The 23,701-nt window shown below is 46.2% G+C and overlaps 1 protein-coding gene across 1 annotated transcript in view; it reads left to right on the plus strand.

Moving 5' to 3' along the window:
• The window catches only part of ATOH8 (atonal bHLH transcription factor 8), a 42,120-nt gene extending 32,337 nt beyond the window's left edge, over positions 1-9,783 (plus strand). Inside the window, exon 3 of the mRNA XM_036748381.1 lies at positions 8,460-9,783. Within this exon, the coding sequence (XP_036604276.1) occupies positions 8,460-8,465 (6 nt within the window). The 3' untranslated portion in view covers positions 8,466-9,783. The remainder of the gene's footprint in view (positions 1-8,459) is intronic.
• The last annotated feature ends 13,918 nt before the right edge of the window (positions 9,784-23,701 follow it).

Below are 23,701 nucleotides of genomic sequence, written 5' to 3' on the forward strand. Positions count from 1 at the left end.
TTCCTTGCCTTGCCTGGGGTCACATAGCCAAGGGTCTTCAGCCCAGCGCTCTCCACACTGCGCCCTCTAGTTGTTAATTTGTTAGTTCTCAGTATAATCATTGAAATTCCTCATTTGGGTTCTGCCTGATAGAAGAAGATTAGATTCAAGGCTTCTATTTAAGAAAGCCTGACGGTGTGCACTATGTTTTTGAAGGACCTCTGTCTGCAAAGGTTAATTTTTTTAAGGATTAGCCGATGAAAAGGTGAGGAAAGGGGGGCAGCAAAGCGCCAGACCTTGCGCCTTAATCTCTGTCCCCCTCTTCTCCCTCCCGGCTCCGCAGTTGCTGGACAGCGCTCCTCCCCGCCTGGGTGTCAGGTGGAGTGTGAACGAACGTGTCCCAATCGATCCGGGCCGTGCAGGTGTTGCTTTTAAAGGAACTCTCTTATTACAAATGCAGTCATCTGGAAAGCATCAAAGGGGTTGGACAGCAGGTGGGAAGCCTTCCAGAGCCAGTCCCCTGGGCGGTGGGAGATCTCCGGCGCCACGGACCCAGGGACTCAGTCCTGGCTCGGAGGGAGTAGGAAGGACCCTCAGCAGGGAAAGGCCCTTGTCCCACACAGCTCCCCCGGCCCAGCAAGGGGGCCAGCTGAGCTGCCCCGGGGCATTTTAGGCCCTCCTGCTCCAGACCCATCCTGTATCACAGCTGGTTTAGGGGTTGCCTCCAGCCTTCTCCAAAGCCGCCCACGAGCTCGCTCCCTGCCTCGGGACAGGCTACTTTCAGAGGGAGCCATGGAGGGGGGGACAGTAATCCTGACAAGGCGGCATGATGGAGGGCCGGGAGTGCCGGGCTTGGAGTCAGGACGGCTGCAGTCAAAGCCCACCCTGCTGGGTGGGACGCTCTATGTCCTGTCAGACTTTCTGTCAGACTCAGTCACTATCTCGGTTGGTTTTATGGCACTGCTTTTCTTCCTTCCTTTCTTCCTTTCCACCTCCCTCTTTCCTTCTCTTCCTTCCTTCCTTCCTTCCTTCCTTCCTTCCTTCCTTCCTTCCTTCCTTCCTTCCTTCCTTCCTTCCCTCTTTCTGTCCTCTCCTCCCTTCCTCTTTCCCTGCTTCCTTCCCTTCCTTCCTTCCTTCTTTCCTTCCCTTCCTTCCTTCTTTCCTTCTTTCTATCCTTTCCTCCCTCCTCCCCTTCTTCCTTCCTTCTCTCCCTCCCTGCCTCTCTCTTTCCCTCTTTCCTTCCTACTTTTCCTCTTTCTCTCCTCCCCTCCCCTCCTCCCTTCTTTCTTCCCTTCTGCCTTTCTTTCCCGCTCTCTCCCTCCTCTCCCTCTCTTCCTTTCTCTCTTTTCCCCTCTTCTCTCTTGTTCCCTCTTTCTTTCTTTCCAGACTATATTTTGAAGTGAACATGCTAGCAAAAAATAGCATCCTTTAAAAAAGTCCTACTTCTAACACTTCCTAGCTACATGATAGACCCTGGTCAAGACATTTTACCTCTTTGTGCCTCAGTTTCCTCATCTGTAAAATCGGGATAATCATACTGTAGCTCCACCTCTTAGCTCTCCTGGCTTCCTTCAGGACTCGGCTTTATCTCACCTTCTACAGGGCACCCCAGCTGCTAGTGCCTTCCTCTAGCCAATAGCAATAACATTCATGTATGAATAATGGGTATCAGTAATTAGCTGAGATGAATAAGAATTTTATCAGAAGGGGGAGCAGACCGTGGAGGGAAACGAAGGGGATTCCATAGGGAAATGGGAAGGAGGCTGTGACTCGGGGAGGTGGTTGGAAGAGATAACAACTATCGACAACAACCCATGTTTCTTTAATTCTTTAAGGTTTATAAAGTTTTTTCCTTATAACAAGCAGTAAGGTATGGTTTGTCCCCAGATTATTTACATATGTGGAAATTGAGACTCAGAGAGGTGATGTGACTTTTTCATGGTTTCCGTGGCTAGGAAACAGCCAACCTGAATTGGAACCTGGGTCTCAAGACTCACAGTCCAGTGGCTTTCCATTACATCCCATATATGATATTTCATTTCCTACCTCCAGGCTTTTGCATAGGCAGTATCCCATGCCTGGAATGTGTTCCTTCCTCTCATCTGCCTCTGCCTCTGGGAATCTCTGGCTCCCTTCAAGGCTCAGCTCAAGTGTTCTATAAAAACCACTTCTTGACCTCCCCCAAATTAATTTGTATTTATTTTGCATATACTTACTGTGTATATGTTCCTTCTTAGTATGGTATAAGCGCCTTAATCAGTGGAAGTGAATTTCTTAAGCATCCTCAATAGGCAGGTCACCATGCTGGGCTCTGGGGGTGCAAAGACAAAAATAAAGCAGTGCCTGACCTCAAGGAGCCTACATTCTACTGAAGAGCCCAGAAGCTTGATTGTACAGGCCATAGGGAGCCACAGCAGACTGTGTGGGGGGAAGTGGAACCAGGCTGGAGGAGAGGGGTAATCCATGCTTTAGGATCACCTTTGGTGTGGAAGATTACTTAGCAATTGGAGAGACTTGGGGCAATTTCAAGACCAATTAGGAGGCTTTCACAATAGCCCAGACAAGAAGCAATAAGGGCCTGTTTCCCTTTTGTCTTTGTATGCCCAGGGCCTACCATAGGGCCAGGCAATTCTTAAGGGCTTAATAAATGTCATGAATGAAATTGATGCCCAAGGCTAGGTGAGATGCCAAGGGGGCAGAGGAAAGCTGTTGACTGGACTGAGCCAGCACCCAGAACATCCTCATAGCAGGAGATTTCCAATTATAGCTCGAGGGTCAGCCTCGTGGCATCCCTGCAGGGTGGCGGGAAGGCTGGGAACACCATGTGCTTGCCCCTGCGTCTAAGTGGGTGCTGCTCAAGCCCCTGTCGGCATCCGTGGACATGTCCTTCCTCCTCCTCCAGTTGGTAGCGAGCCTTTGCTAATTCTGAGGTGGCGATGCTCACACCAAGAATTTAATAATTAGCCTGTAAGAGCCAGGCTGAGCACATCCTTGGCGGTCACTCTCAGAGGAAAACAGCTCCTCTCCTTCAGCCCTGCTGGTACATCCCCTGTTCTGCAACCATTGGCTCTCTGTCCAGGCGTGCTTCTAATACTGGGCCTGACTCTTGGGGCTCTTTGAACTTGGGGAGGACGGCACACCAGGTGGGAAGAATGTCCTTGGGGTCCTGTTTGCTTCTGCCCCCTGCTGGGAAAGTACCAAAGGTGCAGAAAGGAGCCGCCCCATAGATGAAGTAGGTGGCTGCCTGTCTTAGAAGAAATATGATGTGGGGGCATTGGGAAAGCCAGCCCTTGGCTCAAAAAAAAAGCAAAACAAAACCCACCCCAGTGCCCAGAGTACCATTATTCAGGCATTGAAGGCCATTGTTCAATAGTTATTAAGTGCCTACTCTGAAAGCAAGAGGCAGTGTGATGTGCAGGGGATAAAGGGAGTTGGAGGTAAGAGAGCTAGGAAAACGTGCTTCCGGAATGGACTGGCTATATGTTGTTGTTCAGTCATTTCAGTCCTGTCTAACTTTTCTTGACCCCATGATTTTCTTGGCAGAGATACTGAAGTGGTTTGCCATTGCCTTCTCCAGCTCATTTTACAGATGAGGAAACTGAGGCCAACAGGGTGAAGTGACTTGGCCAGGGTCACATGACTAGTAAGTGTCTGAGGGCAGATTTGAACTCAGGTCTTCCTGACTCTAGGCCTGGTACTCTGTCCACCAAGCTACCTCGTTGCCCCTACATGGCTATATGGCCACGGGCCAGTAAATTAACCTTCTTTGAGCCATAAATCCAGATCTGGGAGGAAGTTTCTTCTCCTGGGGGTTCTTAACATTCATCGATGAAACCACACTAGAACTGACCCCCTTCTTCCCATTAAGCGAGGCATTGCTGAAAATGAACATTCTATCTGCGTTCATGAAGCTGCTATTAGCCATTTTTTAATCCACATTACTCTATCCTGTTGGTCAATTAAGTCACTTGGGTGATTACAAAATCCTGAATGTGTAAGGATGAGTCTGGGGTGGGAAAAATGAACTTGGACCAGGCAGCCTTATGGGTCAACCCCCAGATCAGCATGGCAGAGGAGAGCCAATTCCTCGCCCTGAGGCTCTGAAAAGCCCCAGGAAGGCTTCCCTCAGAAAGCAGGGAGGATCATGGGCCAGACTGGGTTCTTAGCCCCGGATTCATTAATGTCCCTTATCTGCTCTTGAGTTTACCTTGATGTCTTTGCCTGGGCCTATATATGCTGTTTTCCCTTGTACATAACCTCTAGAAAACATACGCCTGTTCTGGAGATAAAGGTAGAAGAAATTACAGGTTGGCCATTCCTGGGATTTCTGGGACTAAGGTGGAATTCAAACTCAGGTCCCCTGACTCCTGGCCCTGTGCTCTTTGCAGGACCTTTCTTTAATCTATGGTTGAGTTATATACTGAACTCTGGGCATGCTGTATTATGGGGAATGAGAGGGAAACCAGGAAAAGACCTGCACCAAGGAGAAGGAGCCCACTACCTCTGAGGGGAAGAGGGAGGGCACAAGCATTTATTGAGTACCTACTATGTGCTAAGTGCTTTACAAATATTATCTCATTTGAGCCTCACAAAAACCTGCTGAGGTGGGTACTGTTATTCCATTTTACAGTTTAGGAAACGAAGGCAGACAGAGGTTAAGTGACTTGTCCATGGTCACACAGCTAGCAAGTGTCTGAGGAGGTAACTCCAGGGACAGCACACTTTCCAATGCTCCATCTAGCTACTTCCAGAAGGGAGGTCAGGCAGCTTTTATAACACCCATGTTACAGATGTGGTCACCTAAGCTCACAGGAGTTATATGATTTACCCAGCATCACATCTTTCATAAATCTCAGAGCTGAGACTCAAACCTGGATCTTCTCATCTATGAGACTATGTGGCTGTTTCCATCCTAACATGCAGACATGGTTCAGGGGGGTAGATGGAAGTCAGGATCTGAATTCAAGTCCCAGCTTAGGTTGCCTGAGTGACCATGGGCATGCGATATAATCTCTCTGGGCCTATGTTTTTCCCCATCCATAAAATGGGGGATTGCGTTCACCCAATTCACAAGCATTTGTTTATGGACCTACCATGTGCCAGGCACAGTATGAGACCCTGAAGATACAGAGACAAAAGTGAGGTGAGCCCTGCCCTCAAGGGGCTTACAATATAGCAAGGGGAGAAAATATATATTTCATAAAGGAATATACAAAATAGATACAGCCTTATTTTGGGAGTGGGGTGGGAAGGCATTAGTAGCTATAGGGATCAGGATAGGCATTATATAGAAGGTAGTATTAGAGCCTTGAAGGAAGCCAGGCATTCCAAGCGTTGGAGGTGAAGAGAGTGCATACCAGGTATAGGATACAGCCAAGGCAAAAGCCTGGAGGTGAGAAATGAAGAACCCCAAGAAGGCCGATTTAAATGGACCACAGTGTGGGTAAAAGAGAGAAATTCCCGACCAGACTGGGGAAGTTGGTTGACACCAAATGTTGTTCTTTCTTCCTTCTTCTGTATGTCCCCTCTCTCCCCACTCACAGCTGCCTCTTTGGTACAGATTTCTTCACACCTAGACACTAACAATAGCCTTCAAGTTGGTCTCCCAGCCTCCAGTCTCTCCACACCCCAGTCCATCCTGGATGGATTTGATGGCTCTGAGGCCCCTTCTAGCTCTAAATCTTTGACCCCCTGAGAAGGAAGACCCAGAGCCCAGGGCCCGTTCTCCCTGTGTGCCCATGGCCAGCGGAGGGTGTCGCAGAGACGATCCTGCAGCTGCTCCCCCCGTCCCCTAAATTGACAGGCAGGCTTCTGGAGCAGTCAGCTCCTGTAGCTTGACCACCAGGAAAGACAAGGGCAGTAATTTACTCCCCTGCTGACTCCCCTCCTCCTCTCATCCCAGCGGACCTGTTTTCCGTTCCTAAATCCTCCACCAGACTCTAACAAAAAGCAGATTCCTGGAGGGTCCCAGAGAGTACTGCGGCCTCTGCAAACGAGAGAGCCATATTTCACACATCAAGCCTCTTTCCTTCTCATTTACATTGTAGCCACTATTCGTTGAAGAAAGCTTTCTCCTCTTTGCCAAGAATTATTTTTTCTCTTTGGACACTTCTTACCCCCATCTCATCCCAGGGGCAAACCCCAGCAATTTTCAAACTGCTGCATTTCAGCTTTGTGGAAGTGGGTTGTTTTGCCCAGCAAGTCAGGCTCTTCCCATGAAATGCCAAGACTAGATCCTAGACCTTTCTCTCCACCAAGCAACCATTTCAGAAAAGATGCCCATACCCCTCCTCACTTGCAAAATCAATGTGTAACCACCCCCAGCATGAGCTTCTCAGACTATTTTGTACATCTGTGGTGAGATCAAAAAGGAAGGACTATTAGAACTGGAAGGCAGAGTTGGGTCTCTGGACCTTCTCCCTGGGGTGCTGAAATTTAGAGAGGATCCACTGTGTTTGCTTTCCTTTAACAATCTAAAAACAATTGAGCTTAGCCTCTAGTTAGCAAGAATAGTTAGTTAATATTCATACCCTTTGACCCAGAAATACCACTCCTAGGGTTGTATCCTAAAGGCATCACACAAGTGGGAAAAGGACCCATATGTACAAAAATATTTATAGCGGCTCTTTTTGTAGTAGCAAAGAATTAGAAATCAAAGGGATGCCCATCAATTGGGGAATGGCTGAACAGGCTGTGGTATATGAAGGTAATGGAATACTATTGTGCTATAGGAAATGGGGAAGATACGGACTTCATAACAACCTGGAAAAACCTACACAACATAATGCTGAGTGAGCGGAGCAGAGCCAGGAGAACATTATACACAACCACAGATATATGGATTCTGTGAGGACCAACCCTGACAGACTTTGCTCTTCTCAGCAATACAAGGTGCAAAGACAACTCCAAAGGACTCATGATGGAGAGAGCTATCTACATTCAGAGAAAGAACCATGGAGTCTGAATGCAGATTGAGGCACACTTTATGCTCGCCTTTTTTACCCTTTGTTTTTTTTTCCTCTTTTGTTTTTGTTTTTGGGGTTTTTTTTGGTTCTGTTTCCTCTTTATCATGATTCATTCCATTGGTCATAATTCTTCTTTACAACTTGACTATTGTGTGTAAGTTCAATGTGAAGTTATATGTAGAAGATATATCGGATTCCATGCTGTCTTGGGGCGGGGGGAAGAATATCTGGAACTCAAAATTATGTAGAACTGAGTGTTGTAAACTAAAAATAAAAAATCTCAAAAAAAGAATAGTTAGTTAAAATAGGAAGCAGCCAGATGGACCTCCCACCCTTCCTCTAAGAATGGCTTACACCCCAGGTGAGCCCCTTCCTGGCTAGATGACCAATCTCTTTTGGGCTACTTGCCTCTGGTGGAAAATTGTCTAGTTATGGCTCTGCTAGAAAAGGTCTTAAACATCAAATGATGTGTGCCAGGATCTTAGGGATCTTTGGGGTCTCGGTCTCCTTAGCGCATGGTTCCAATGGGGTCAGGTTCATGCATTTGATTCTGAAGGAGTCACTTGGCTTAGTTCCAGAATCAGAGGGTTGGCCAGATCAGATCAGAATCCTGGAATCTTAGAGTTCTGAAGAAGCTCTGGGATGATTCCAACCCAAAGCTGACCAAGAATTCTCCATCCAGCTTACCAAGCAAATGGTAATCAAGTTTCTGTTTGAAGCCCTCCAGTGATGGGGAACTCATTACTTCCCCCAACCCAGTCTATTTCCATTCCGCTCTAATGATTAGGTAGCTTTTTCCTGACATCAAGCCTACATTTGCCTCTGTAACTTCCATCCTTTCTTCCTAGTTTTGCTCTCTAAGGCCAAGCAGAAAAAAAATGGAATTCCTTTTCTACGGGACAGCCCCTCAAATACTTGGTCCTCTCTGAGTCTTCCGTTCTCCAGGACAAATGTTCCTTGCCAGTTTTTCAGCCAGCCCTCTGATGATGTGATCTCTCGCCTTGTTCTTGTCACACACACCCATTCTCTCTTCCTTCTCCATATCTTCCCCAGAATGTCCTTTCTAAAATATGGCACCCAGGATGAACAAGGATGCTCTTGATGTGGTTTGAGTGAAGACAGAGAACATAACTTCAAGAGAGGATATGAGAGACTTAAATTTCCTGGATTTGGGACAAATAAAAGTGCATAGCAGAGGACTTGGGTTTGAATCCCGACTGATGTCTTTGGGACCTTGGGCAAGTCAGCTGATCTCAGTGGGCCTCAGTCTCCTCATTGTAAAATGAAAGGGTTGGACTAGATTGCTGGATTCCTCTGGATTGCTGGAGATTCCGTGTTCCAGGAAGGGGATCAGTATCATCTCAGATGGGCCCTGTTGAGTTCTGTGTTCGTGTATTCATCCAGTCATTTATTCATTCAGAATTAATTATTAAATTCTTCCTGGGCCCTCTGGACCCCCCCTGCCTTTCTAGCCCTGACAAACTGTTTTAATTCATTACTTGTGATTTCTTTCAGGAGTGATGTGGATCTGAGTGGATTCTCCACACCCCCCCCCTGCTGAGGAGCCTCTTCTCCGGCCTAGGCCAAGGGCACAGATGACCCTGACCCAGTGATGTCCTCCTCTGGGATGAACATCCATGCTCAGACTGTCAATGGACTGGACAGAGAGAGATCATGAAAAGATCTCACTTTCTCCCTTTTTCTCTTCCTTCCCTGACTTCATCCAAGCCCCCATGGCCCTGTGTGATGCCATTGAATGTGTCCCTTTCTTTCTTCCCTTTTTGGCAGGGGAGAGTGGAGACAGAAGACGGGAAGGTTTTCCTTTGCCCAGCATCCTTGGGCCATTGCCAAAGATTTGATTGACTTTTATCTGTTTGAATGTCACATGGTTAGTTTTTGTCTGGAAACATCCCCCCCCTCCCAACCCACCTCAAGTCATAGACAAGTCAAGAATTCCATCTGGATCCCACCAGAAGAGCCAGTTAGCCCTAAATGCTCCTCCTCCAACTCCATTTTGGCTCCCAAGTTCCCAGCACTTTGGTTGGACTACAAACAAGCATTCCCAAATGGAGACCAATAGATATTTCAGAGTGGGGTGCAAGTGGGTTGAAGGTGGGGAGATACGATCCTGTTCTCTGCCCCACACCTCCCCTCCTATTTTTTCCAAGCTAAGCCTTATAGCCCAGTGAGCACCCTCCTGTATCTCTGTGGGGTTGGGAAGCTGTGGCCCCAGCTCATTTGCCCACTTGGGAGGGACCAGGAGACTGGGGGCTTGGGAGAAGACATTTCCTCACTTTCTTTTAGCCAAACCAAGACACATGAAATGCCTCCAAGGATCTTCTTTTGGCCAACATGAGAGGAGCAAAAGGATTGTTTTTTCTTTTCAGGGGATGGGGGCGTGGGGAGGAGGGCAGGGGGCTCATTCATTCCAGATCCTACAGGCAGAAGGACTGACAATGCCTGACTTGGGGAAGAAAAGATGTAGGGGAAGTGGGCTAGCCTGGAGAATGGGGCTAGCCTGGAGAGTGGGGCTAGCCTGGGGAGGAGCTCCCATGGCTTCTGCCGGACCTCCTCCTGCTCTAATGGCCAAAGCAGCTTGTTTCTGTGCTTTATTGTTTGCTTCAAATTGAAGTAAAAACCAAAAAAAATCTATGTAGAGAAACACACTTGCCTGGACCGAGTGGATTTTGTGGTGGATGCAGATTTGTAATGTTGAAATTATGACAATTAACATGAATGCAGTATTTGAAAATAAAAAAGTACATTGTTCAAGGCAATGTGGCATAGAGTGGTGGTCGCCATTTTGCAGGGGTCTCCTTGGGGATTCTCGACAATGGTCCAAGGGATTCGGTGCTAAAAATCCTTCAGTGGCACCCTAAGCAGCAAAGAGTTGCAGAATGTTATGAGTAGCATATGAAGGATTTTGGAAGCACAGGGGAGGGGCTGGAGTCAGAAGACCCTAAGTTCGAATCTGGCCTCAGACACTCACTAGCTGTGGGACTCTGGGCAAGTCACTTAACCTCTGCCTGACTCAGTTTCCTCATCTGTAAAAAGGGGACAATAACAGCACCTACCTCCCAGGGTTGTTGTGAGGACCAGATGAGATAATAACTGTAGGTGGGTACTGTATGTAACATTATGCTTGTTTTATAGGTAATTAAAAAGATTCAGTGATATTAATTCAATTCGATAAACATTTCTTGACTGCCTACTATGTGCCAGGTGCTGTGCTAAGAACTGGGAATACAAAGGAGGCAAAAGATAGTCTCTGCCCTCAAGAAACTTAGGATCTCATGGGGGAGGCAACATCCGAACACATAGATACAGGGGAGCTGTTAGTTGTTGTTCAGTCAGTCAGCTTCAGACTTTTCGTGACTCCATTTGGGGTTTTCTTGGCCAAGATACTGGAGTGGTTTGCCGTTTCTTTCTCCAGCTCATTTTACCCACGTGGAAACTGAGGCCAATAAGGAGTTAAGTGACTTGCCCAGGGTCACACAGCTGGTAAGCGTCTGAGGCCACATTTGAACTCAGGTCTTGACTCCAGGCCCAGCGCTTTATGCATCGTGCCACCTAGCTGCCTAAGCAAGTCCATACAGGATAAGTAGGAAATAACAGAAGGAAGGCACTAGCATTAAAAGGGGTTGGGGAAGGTTTCCTGTAGAAGGTGGGATTTTAGTTGGGACTTAAAGGAAGTGACTTGCACAAGGTCAAACAAGTATTAAGTGTCAGGAGGCAAGATTCACACTCGAGTCTTCCCGACTACCAAGTCTAGCCCTCAAGCTATGAGGCAGGAGTAGCAAGAGACTGAGCTGGGTGGCTTTCCCTCCAAGAGGTTCTTAAAGACAAGTGAAAAGGGAATTTTCCCCCTGTTTCTCCCCCCCCCAACCCCCCCCTCAGATCAGTGACTTCTTGTCCCCCTCTCCTTTCTCCCCTTCCCCACCCACACCACCCCCATCATCTTGCTTCCTATATCCCTATCTGGCTGCACCACAGGCTCTGCAGCCTACTGGAGACATCTCCCATTGTGGAAGCATCAAGACATCTGGGTTCTTGTCCTCACTTTACCAGTGTGTGACCTAGGGTAAGATTTCACTTCTTCAGACTGCCGTTTGCCCATCTACAAATTGGGGACAACTGTCCCCATGGAGGAAAAGCTCTAGGTAAGGGATGGAAAAGTGGGGAACCAGCTGAGCAGATACCCTCTGAATGACAACTCTTTCCCAGAAGCCTGGAGGTCAGTTTGGTCCCAGAAAAAGCCCCCTGTGAGGGCTGATGCTGGGCGGGGAAGGGGGAAGAATTGGGATGCCCTGCAGACCTCAAACCAGAATGAATGAAGATGCATTGCAATCGATTGGAAAGATCAATGGACTAAGTGTCAGGGCCATGCCACTCACTGGCACTATGACCCTGATGATGGTACGTCACCTCTCTGGGTATTTCCTCATCTGCAGAACTAAGGGTTTAGACTTGATCACATCTAAGGTCTTTTCAAGCCCTGGTGTTCTGTAAGATCCACGAATGCCGCTCCTCACATCAAGCCAATTTGTGGCTACTCCTTTAGGGCACAAACCAAGTCAATTCAACTAAGGACTACTAAGTAAGTGCCTACTATGGACCAGGGGTATTCCTGGGGGTGCAAAGACAAAAAAAGAGTCCTTACCTTCAAGGGGTTTATGTTCTACTAGTGTGGGAGAGACAATCTGTACCCAGAGAAGTAAATATAATCTCTACCTGGATAAATACACAAAATAAAAGGCCATTTTGTGGGGGCTTTGCTGAATAGATGATTCTTGGTTGTAATCCTAGCAGCTTTGTCTTCTGGAATATCACATTCCAAGCCCTCTGCTCCTTTAATGCGAAAGCTGTTAAATCTTGTATGATCCTGACTGTGGCTCCACAATATTTGAATTGTTTGTTTCTGTCTGCTTGCACTATTTTCTCCTTGACCAGGGAGCTCTGGAATTTGGCTATAATATTCCTGGGAGTTTTCATATTGGGATCATTGCAAGTAGGTGATTGGTGGATTCTTTCAACTTCTGTTTTATCCCCTGGATCTAAGATATCAGGGCAGTTTTCTTTGATAATTTATTGAAAAATGATGTCTAGGCTCTTTTTTAAATCATGGTTTTCAGGTAGTCTAATAATTCTCAAATTATCTCTCCTGGATCTATTTTTGAGGTCATTTATTTTTCCAATGAGATATTCCCATTTTCTTCTATTTTTCATTCTTTTGACTTTGTTTTACTGTTTCCTAAAGTCTCATAAAGTCATTAGCGTCTATTTGCCCAATTCTAATTTTTAAGGAACTATTTTCTTCAGTGAGCTTTTGTACCTGCTTTTCCATTTGGCTTACTCTGCTTTTAAAGGAGTTCTTTCCTTCATTGAATTTCTTTTTGTCTGTTTTACCATTAGGACAACTCTGTTTTTTAAGGTGTTATTTTCTTCAATTTTTTTGTGTCTCTTTTACTAAGCTGTTAATTCTCTTTTCATAATTTTCTTGCATTACCCTCATTTCTTTCCCCATTTTTCTCTCTACCACTTTCTTTAACTCCTCCAGGAATTCTTGCTGGCCTTGGGTCCAGTTAGCATTTTTCTTTGAGACTTTGATTGTAGCTGTTTTCATATTGTTCTCTTCTGTTTCTGTCTTGGTCTTCCCTGCCACTGTAGTAGCTTTTTATGGTCAAGTTCTTTTTGTTCTTGTTTGATCATTTTCCTAGCCTATTTCTCAACATTGAACTTTATGTTAAAGTTGGGCTGTAATCACCTAGAGGTGGGGAGATGCTGTGCCAAACTTCAGGCTTTTTCTTGCTGCCGTTTTCAGAGCTAGTTCTGGTGGTCTGCAAGTTTTCAGTATTTCCAAGGTGATATGATGTGGAGAGAGGTATAGTCACTGCTCTCCTCGTCTGTGCTCTTCTTTATCCAGGAAAGGCCCCTGGTCTCCTGCAGCCTAAAGTACTCATGCTCCTCTTGGCCCCAGGACTATGACCGGGGCCCTTGCTCTCTTATGACTCACCACAAAAGTTTCTCTCCACCCTGGAACTGCAATCCAGAACTGCTTATGGTCAATAGAGTTGCCAATCAGTGCCAGCTGCACCCAGGGTCCTCTATAATCTCTTTCTGACCAGTTGTCCGCCCCCTGACCACCTGTAGGCTGAAAACTCTGGGAGCTGCTGCTGTTGTGGCCACCTGCAAGGCCCATGGCTGATGCTTCTGCTGCCCCCCAGCCCTGAGCCCACCCCAGCGTTACAGTCTCTCCTGTAGTCCTCCTAAGTTGTCTCAGGCTGGAAAAATGTCTCCCTCTGACATTTTGTTAGCTCAGCTGCTCCAAAATTTGGGTTGAGGCATTATTTTAAAGTTGTTTGGAGAGGAATATTGGGAGAGTTTGGTTGGGTCCTAGCTTATACTCTGCCATCTTGGCTCCACCTCCAGGATGCATCATTTCTGAGGTGGGATTCAAACCCAGATCTTTCTGAGTCCAAGCCCAGCTACTCCAGCCAATATGCTATGTTGCTTCTCAGGGCTTTCCTCCTGGTAACATTATAAAGAGAGGCATGATGGGTTGGATAGAGTGCTAGGCTGGGAGTCAGGAAGGGCAGGGTTCAAATGCTACCTCAAAACTCTTACTAGCAGCCTAGCTCCAGACAAATCTGAGGCTCTGTACTCAGAAAGTACTTAATAAATGCAGTATCTGCATAGCTCCTCTCAGGCTTGATGGACACCAGTCATGCTCATCACATGCCTCTTCTATTATCAGCCCCTTCCATTTTGAAATAGCCCAGGTTATCATTCACCACTTGATTTAGCAAACAGAAGGTGATGTTCACAGGGCAGGATGGTCCCAAGGAAATTGTCCAAGTACCACTTAAGATACTATGTGGCCTCTCTTACCTCCTGCTCCTGACATACTCTGGGCCCAAGGGTCCCACTCACCTGAGTGAACCCCTTGGCCCCATCCCACTGGAGACCCACTGTGCCCAACCCGCTGAAGATTCAAGCCACTTCTTCCTAATTCAAATCCTCACTCTTTTCTCCACGCCAGCCTGCCAGTCCCATGCTAGGTGAATCTCACATCCCCACTAGACTCTAACCAAACCACAGCTCCCAACGTCAGCCCCATAGCAGGCCCATCGGCCCACAGGAGCCCAAATCCACACAGTCCTTATGATGCTAGCCCCAGACGCCTATCCTACTCCAACCAGAAAATGAGAAGGGTGAGGGGTGAAGGGCTCCATCTCCTCCTACTCATTTTAGGATTAAGGGACTTTAGGATTACAGATTAAGGGTTGGGAGGACCCTAAAAAGTCATCAAGTCCAATTCCCTTGTTTTACAGATAAAGAAACTGAGGCTCACAGAAAGCACGAGAGGTTTGCAAAGCCCTTTACTTATTAATTACTTATCCATCAGCTTGTTTGCTCCTCATAACAACCCTGAGAGATAAGTGGTAGTATTCTTATCCCCATTTTATAGAGTGGGAATCTGAGTCCCAGAGAGGCTAACGAGCCCCAAGATCGCACAGTTAGTAGCTGAGGTAGGATTCGAATCCAGGTCCCCCGATATCAAATCCAGTATTCTTTCCACTGTGTTGTATCACCCTTCATGACAAGAGCCTCTGGTCATCTAAAGCCAGGAGCAAATCACTGTGTCCAAAGGAGCTGGCGACAGGATAAATTAGAGATAATCCACAGAGGCCAATGCAGTTTAGACAATGCTTCTAGAATGTTTGTGGCATTCATCACAGCAGCTGCTTACAGCACCCCTAGGGAAGTCTACATGTTTCCATTTGACAAAAGTAGCTAAAACACAGGGTCAGTGACTTGTCCAAGGCCACACAGCAGGTCCTTGACAGAGGAGGACTCCCCTAAGGCGCCTCTCCCAGGCTGTGTCTGTCCCTTCTCTCTTGGTGCAGTGGCTGTCTCTGGTGACATCAGGTGAACACCTACTGTGCGCAAAATGTGAGGGGCACACGAGAGGCTCTCTGGGAAGTTTGCAGTCAGTGTAGTGTGGTAAAAATAGCCCTGATTTTGGATTTGCAGGCCCTGGGTTCAAATCCTGGCTGTAATATCTGTGTGGCCTTGGACAAGTCACTTAGGATCAACCCTAGCTTGAGAGCTGTAAGGGAGCTCAGAGATGTCAAGTTCAATCCTCTCATTTTACCAAGGAGGACACTGAGGCCTAAGAGATGAAGGGGCTTCAAGATCACACACTGAGGGACAGAGGCAGGAGACAAGCTCTGGGTCTTTGGTCCTAAAGTCAGAGCTCTTTCCACTGAGCCACAGTGCCTGTCTCAGACTCCTCCTTTGATCGGGAATCAAAGTCAAGACCAAGGATGAAGGAGAGGGAAGGGCATTCCAAGGCATAACACGAGTGAGGTCAATCTGTGGAGAGCACCCGCTGCCTGTCGGGAAGGGACACGGAGAAACTTGGGAAGTCAGATGGGAGAACCTCGAATGCCAGGCTAGGTCAGGAATGTGGACTTCATCCCATAACAACAACAAGGACCACCATTTATCTAGTAGGTAAGGTATTTTGTCTCATATTTTGTCTCATCTCGTAGAGGCATCCAGGAGGCTCAGTAGATAGAGCACTGGGCCTGGAATCAGTAACTTCAATCCAATCTGAGTTCAAATTCAAGGTCAGATGCACTGTGTGACCTTGGGAAAGTCACTTAACCATTGTCTGCCAGTTTCCTCAACTGTAAAGTGGAGATAGTAATAACACCTACCTCCCAGGGCTTTTGTGAGGACCAAATGAGGTATTCTGGCACATAGTAGGTACTTAATACATGTTTGTTGCCTTCCCTTCCCCCTTCATTTGATCCTCAAAATGCCCCCAAGAGATAAGGTGCTATTATTTCTACTTTACAAATGAGGAAACTGAGGCTGAAAGAAATTAAATGACCAGGGTCATACAGCAAGTACATGAGGACCAGTATGAACTCCGGTCTTCCTGACACTAAGTCAGGGGTTCTTAACCTGTTTTGTGTCCTGGATCCCTCTGGGAGTCAATCTGTGGACCTCTTCCCAGAAAAAAAGGTTTTTTAAAAAAATCATTGAAGGAAATGCTACATTTTAGTTAAAGTGTAAATAAATATGTGTATTTTTTCCTTTCTAGTTTTCAGACCCCGCCTTTGAATTCTACTTATGAACCCTATGGTTCTCAGGTGAAGAACCCCTGCTCTAGGAGCCCTACTGTATCCACTAGGCTCTACTGCTTTCCCTTGGGCAATGAGGAGCCACTTGGCTTTTAAGCTGGAGAGTAATCTGCTCAAAGTTTTGCTTTAAGAAGCTTAATTGCTGGGAGTGGGCCAGATGAATGAGAGACCCCATGCAGGAGACCACTGACAAGCTATTGAACTGCCAAGATGAAGAGAGCTTGGCAGAGGGGAGGAAGTGACCCATGCACAAGCATTAAGAATCCCTTCACAGCTTTGAAGAGGGAGATGGGGGAGAAACTTCAAATTCCAAGACAGGTGGAATTTCCCCATGAAGGGCCAAGGTCAATGTTTGATTGAGGAGTGGGAGGAGAGCAGGGGAGTGGGGAGGAGTCTGACGGTCAGAAGGGTTAAGGAGAGGCTAGGCAGGGCTCCAGGTCTTTTTGGAGACACCGCTGGAGATTTCGTGTTCCCGGCATTTTAACTGAAACCAGCTGCCAAGCCTATGATACCCCTAGTGAGCTCTCCAGCTTCAGGCAGAAGGAGGGGTTTGGAAGCAGGGGTTAGTTGGGACATGTAGAGGACCGGGAAATACACAGACCCCCTCAGCCCTTCTCTTTTCCATCTTTTGCCTTCTCTGAAGCCTAAGAGCTGCATGGATCATAAGATCATCCAGGTAGAGGCAAAAGGGACCCCAGAGGCCATTTAATCCAACCCCCTCATCTTACAGATGAGGAAAGTGGAAAGGCCACATAGGTGATAGGATTGTAGCAAGCAGTTTCTGATATACTCTCTCAAAGCCAGACTGCTAGATCCCTGTGTCAGGGTGCTAGCGGCACCCTGAAGAATTTGTGTCTCCTCTCTTGCCATCAGCTTGAATCCCTATTTTAGGGGTCTCAACAGGTTTACCTTCAAATGTACCATCACAGCCAGGTGTGACCTTTTCTCAGCTACTGCTGGGATAAGTCCTGGAGGTCACTACCTTGCTCCTCCGAGTATCTACTGGGATCCTAGGATACCTGGGAACTCACTATGCTGACATTTTGAAATCACAAGGTTATAGTCTCCCAACCCTTCTCCTAAAATGAAAAGCAGCAAATACAACGGTAAAGGATTCTTAGTGTTGTCTTTTATTTGTTTTTAGGTTATCTCTCATCCTATTGAGTCCTTAAAAGCAATATGAGACTATATAAGCCCCACGAGGGCAGAGCCCATGTTTTACATTTCTGTTCTCTGTCTCCCTCCATGCCCGGTTTAGTTCTGCATGCTGTCCAGGCTTTCCCTGCCCTAGTTCCCTCATTCTCAGAGGAGGTTAGACTGGGGGTGGGGCAGTGTTTCTTACCAACCCACATGCCTCACAAACAGTTTCCAGAACCTTTGACCAAGGGGACACAATATGCATTTATTCTCTAATATTTCTCGTTATACCACTGAATTTTTGAATCCTCATTCTTTTTTTCAGGGGATCCATTACTTTATTAATGTTTACCAACTTCTGTGCTAAACCAGGGGTCCCCCCCCATAATTTTCATCCCTAACTTCTCCCGACAGTTCTCCTCTCTGCCCTTATAAGCACCCTCAGGATTCCTGTGGCCATTCTATTCTCTGTTCTGGGGTTCCAGTTACATGTAGCACATTTATCTCCCTTTCAGTTTGATCTTATGATTCTCTCACACCATGGAATGTCTTCCTCATATTTGGAGCTTTTCTAGGCTTATTCACCACTTTCTTAGGCTCTCTGCTATTTTCTCCCCTTTTATGAGCTTTCTTATGGGGATTTGTCTCCTTTCCCCTGTTTTGTCATTGTTATTTTGGTTCATTTGGTGCATTTCTCCCAGTCTGAAGTTAGGGAATAGGGCTGGGGGCCAGGCGTATGCCTTGCCTCTTCCTCAGCTCAGCCATCTTGGCTGGAAGTGGCCAAGGTCTCGAAAGATTCCACTGCTGGCTGTGGTTTTTTAAAAAAGGTTTTTCCTCCAATACTTCTGATCCATTTGGCCACCCTAGTACTCAGACACCCTTGCTCACACCCTGCTGTACCCGCACTTTGCCATGCACGCATACACAAATGCCCTGCAGAGGGGAGTTCATTCCATATCCAGTCTCAGATTACGTTGACAAGCATCCAAAGGGTTTTCTGTAAACAGCCGTGCATGACACACATAGAAATCTACGTGAGGAAGAGGGACCATGACCATGACCAGCCTTGTTAGAATGTAGTTTCTCTGCCTGGAAGAGGGTTTTGTGGTTATAGACTCTGCCTCCAAATCGGCTCTGAGGCTCATTCACAGCCATAAAGATTTACATGGTGTGGCTGCATGGGTGGGCATTTATGAGAAAGAAAAAACATTCTCCTTTGGGGAGGGGGCACCTTGGGGTTAGTCTTGCCCAGAAGCAGGAGCAAGGGCCAGGTGAGTCCAGTCTCAGGGGTTTGGGGAGCGCTAGGATTATAGACACACACATTTGTGCAGTCAGCATAGGTCTTCATGTATGTACATGCAGGCACACACATGCTCACTTGTGTTTGTTAATGCTTAGGACTCAGGCGCCCAGCTCTTATCCAAAAAAGCAAAGCTCCCAAGCACAGCTGGAAGACATAGGAGACCTCCCAGCGCTTGGAAGCTGAGTTTTATGAGGACCTTCGTGTGGATTGTGGGAGCACACAGCTGACAGCTTCTTTCCTTTCTGATGACCCTGGGTGGGCAGGAGAGCCGAGAGAGAGGGGGAGGCAGCCGGCTGATTGCAACAGAATCCCTTCACCCAGCACCTGTTTCCCCAGGACGCCTGGGGGTAGCCCCTCCGCTAGGATTAGACCTCTTGGTTAGGCTCCAACACAGATAAACTCCAGCATCTCCCTATGGCCTCCACGATCAAACTCCTCCACTTAGCATTTATAACCTGGCTCTCACCTATCTTTCTAGGCACATCTCACTCTCCCTTCCTTCACTTTTTGGGCCAATCACCTCCCATCTCCATCCATGCCTTTTTACAACCTTACCCCACCCCTTCATCTCCATGCCTGGAACACAATCCTCTCTCCACATCTGCCTCTTAGAATTTTAATTTTTTTTCAAAGTTCGGTCCAAGTGTTACTTCCTTCTACATGAGGTCTTTCTTGATCTAACCAGCTGTTAGTAATTCCCTGTACCCCAAATTATCTTATATCTACTTTTATGGCCTATTGTCTCCAGGGCTGCTCCCCGAACTGGGTACTCCAGTCACAGGCTGGGGTCTCCAGAGTGACTGACTACCACTCCCCTTAGGAATCTAGGGGTAACCCTAGGGGATTGGGGGTTCTAGTATTGTAACTCGATTGAGTACCATTAAGTTTTAGAAAAGAGATTTGCTGAAAAAAAGAGAGAACAAGTCAAGGTTCACAATGTCTTGCTTCCTGACAAGAAAATAGAGCTGGAATCCTGCAGTAAAAGCTGGTGGAATGAGAATTGTGCAGAACTCTCCCTCCCGTAGTGGAGATGCCAAAGAGGAGAGAGATAAGGATGATCAAGAACGGGAAAACACCCGCCCACCTAAACCAACTTCTACATCTCTGGTGTTATTGCAAGGATTGACAGAGATTTCTCCCCCTGCTGCAGCTCAGGCGGCTCACCCCAAACCCCACTCCTCTATGGAAAAGCAACCTTCCCACAGGGCAACACAGCACATCCAACAATCCTGAAAGTGAAGGTCCTGCTACCACCGTGTCAGTCTGGTTCTTGGAGAAGAGCACATGATTTCCTCTCTGTTTGACATTTGGAGAGCAACAAGAATTGGTCCAATTTGTTTTTCTGTCTCTAGATCTGCAGAGAAATTTAGGACAAAGTAAATCAGTAGCTTCCTTTGCCTTACGTTTCTTTGTTTACTGCCTGCAAATAGATCAGATACCCACGTATCTTGTTCATCTAAATGCAAACAATACTTGAGTCTCATGTTCTTCCCTTGATCTAGAATCCTTACTCAATTTAACCTTATCTGCAATTTTGCTTAGGGAATATAGTTTTTTAAAAGTTAGTTTTAGTTCTAAAGTTGCTTTTGGTTTGTACCATTAAGTGAAGCGGGATATTTAAGAACAATTGTAAACAGATTTTGGGAAAGGTGAGGTAAAGGTTAAGAAAAAATGGGTCATTTTGTAATCTTATTTTTATTAGACACTAAAGTCTTTCCATTTAGTTCAGAGCAAAATGGGGATGTTAGTTAAATTTTCACACTGTTCTTTCAATGAATAACCAGAACAGTTATTTCCTATGAGTCTTGTTGTTGGAAAATGAGAATCCAAGAAGGCTTACCCAAAATGAAGCACCTTGCTTTGAGTCACAGGACTGGGAGTTTGTTGTATCCCAGAAAGTCTTGGCTTGAGAAATATGTAAACTTTGCATCTCTGTAATCCTCTTGTTGGCTTGGATTTGAGGGGGGCTCTGAGGACTCTGCCAACATTGTGGTGGGGGACCAGAGGGGAGATATATGGATAATAGGTAGAAAAGATTAATATGATAATTTAAAGCTGGGGTGGGGAATAGTAGGTAAAAACCCACCAAGTTTACAAAGAGATCTAGTTTTCTTCCAAAGGGAGATTAATCCCATAGTCAAGGAAAGATAAACACATTGCACTTTAGTTAGAGAAATCTGTTTGCAGACTTCACAGTTGTGGTCAGACTCCCCTTTGCCATAATTTCATAATTACTCCTCCTAATGTTTAAGTATTTGATGTCTTTCTGAGTTATTTTGTGTGTGCTTCTTGCCAGTTGATGTTTGGAGGACTGCAGCCGCCATGATCACTTTACCATTTCCCAACTGGGAGAGAAATTCATTCCAGTTATTTGCATATGCAAAAAGCTCTCTAGAATAACACAATTTTATGGAGAAAGTGTTGCCTTGTTAGTTAGGATGCTAGCAGCCTGCTTCGAAGCTGTTTATTCCTGCAGGTCAGCAGTGGTTCCATGAAGGGCCACCTGCCTACAACACCAATCATGCTCAGATAAGATGATGAAATCCGCACCCGTCAATTGGGAGAAATAATTGTAATTTTCCCTTGATCAATTTCTCTTAACCTTCCTCTCAAGAAAGAATGTTCACAATTCACTTCGTTTCATGTTTTCAAGAAAACTTAGAGTTTTCTTAGCTCCAGATTAACAGCAGTCTAGTTTCCTGTGGCAGTGACATTGTCTCATCTATGTTGTCTCATAATGGCAAAAGTATTAATGTGAACATTTTCTGCCTCCGTAAGGCAGAGTGATTTGACATCACTTCACAGTAGGAACACATACTCAGAGGCTTGCTGGTTGATATTCCTATGAAAAGTGTGCCTGAAGACTTGGCATCTCCTCAGAGCTCTGTTCAGAAATAAACATTTCCAATAGGAAGGGGGAAAGCTTTTTAACATTTGGAAAAACGATTGGAAGTAGATTCAATCTAGTGTAATCTATATATCACACCTTCTGCTGTAAGAATAATTTAGGAAGCTTCTCCCACCTCACTCCCCCCTCAAACCTCCACTGAGAGATAGCTGGAAATGATAACCTATTATGTTTCCAAAAGTTTCATTTTAGTGTTTATCCACATGTTCCAAATCACGGAAAAGAAACAATTATATCAAGTGTTTCCTTTTATAGTTAATCATTTGTGTTTTTCAATACTAAAAATTGAAGAAGAAACATACACACAGAGACAGAGAGAGAGCAGAGAGACAGGGAGACAGAGATAGAGAGACAGAGAGATAGAGAGACAAAGAGATTTGCTGAGAGGGTATAGTGAAAAAAGTTGTTAAGAAACAATCCCCCTAAACCAGGGAGCTACTCTCCCTTGCACACAGAAGGGCCTTGAGGACAGTGAGTAAGATGGTAGTAAGGTTGACAATGTGGCTTTGGAAGTTCTTTTCTTCTTTTATGGAATCCTCATGAGGTTCCCCTTGGGTAGAGTTCTCTGCTAGGTGCCTTTCCAGAATCCATAGCTAACACTTCCACCCATCCCAAGGAGTCACAGTCTCTGGATCCATCACCATCCTTGGACCAATGCCACTCCACATCCTTTTGCAGGCACTTACTGTAATCAGCTGCTTACCACTTTGGCAGCCCCTACTTTTGGCTCCAGAGGACTCTGCTATCATCTCTGGTTGCCTTTAGGACTTCCGAATGACATCTGAATCTTCTAAATTCAAAATACTTGGACATGTCTACCTTGGAGTAATCATATACCTACTATCGGGAAAAGATAAACTCAATAGAAACAAAGGCTCCATGTGCTCAGGGGCAGATGGAAGTTGGGTTGGAGAACATGGCTTATTTCCATTCCCCTTGGCAGCCACTCACAGAGGTCCTGACCTCACTAGCCACCAGGAAGGAAAAGAAACAGACATTGGTGGGTGATCCCTTTTATATGGGCATTCAGTTCTGACTGAGCACATTCACAGTCATTGCTTACATTTTCTGAATCCATTTCTCATCCATTAATGATGAGACTTCTCATCATTACACCAGTAGCAGCCTCTCAGGCATGCATGGCTGGAAACAGGCTCCCAAGATACATGTATTAGATTGGAACAAGGCAGGGGATGGCTGTGCATGCCCTGTGTGAGCCACCAGGGAGGGCAGATTTGAATGTATGCCAAGGACCAGGCCCTCACCAACCAGTTCCCCACTTACACCGTGTGTATAATGATATATTACCATTGTGTCCTGATGTTCATCACCTCTTACCTGGACCATTGCTATAATCCCCTATCTCATCCCCCTGCCTCAGTTCTCTTCCCTCTCCATCCCATTCTCCATACAGTTGCCAAAGTGATATTCCCAAACTACAGGTCTGACCACTTCATTCAGCTACTAAGTAAACCCCGGTGGCTCCCTATGACTTTGAGGAGTTAATACAATGCCTCTCTTTGGTACAGTATTGAAAGTCTTTTAAAGCTCAGCTCCAACTCCCCCTTGCAGGCTTAGGATAGAGCATGCCCTCTACAATCCAGCCACACCAGTGTTGCTGTTCTTCCCATGTAACAATGGTGCATGTCCTGTCCTCATATCTTAGCACTGCTTATACCCCTTGCCTGGAATTCATTTCTTCCTCACTTAGGTCTTTTCAAATCACTGGATTCTTTCAAAGCTCAGCTTAAGCACCACTTTCTTTTTAGATGAAATCTTTCCTGATCTACCCAACTGCAGGGGTGGTCCCTCCAAAATTACGCTGTATTTATTCTGTCTATATTTTGCATGGCCTGGTGGCTAGGCCTCGAAATCACGAAGACCTAGGTTCAAATCCTTTGACTTACAGCACCTGCATGACCCTGGGTAAGTCATTAACCTCTCAGTGCTCTGGTCAAGTATCTAAGATGAGAAATTTCAGAGGAGGTGTCAGTCTGCATTGGTAGAGGGAGTCTCCTTCCTGGAGAGTTCTCTATAGAAAAGAAATCACAACTGGGTCTAGGTCTTGTCCCTGCCTTATAGTTTGCATGTACTTGTATGTGGACCCTTCTTTTCCCTGATAGAATGTAGGCTCCTTGAAGGCAGGGAGTGGTTCATCTTGGTCTCCTCAGCTTCTCACACAGTATCTAGCCCACAGCGGCTCTTCAGAAATGCTTATTGATTTATTGATAGATGGGAAGTTGGGCTGAGATTTGAA

This window comes from Trichosurus vulpecula, chromosome 3 (assembly GCF_011100635.1).
Source record: "Trichosurus vulpecula isolate mTriVul1 chromosome 3, mTriVul1.pri, whole genome shotgun sequence".
NCBI lineage: Eukaryota > Metazoa > Chordata > Mammalia > Diprotodontia > Phalangeridae > Trichosurus > Trichosurus vulpecula.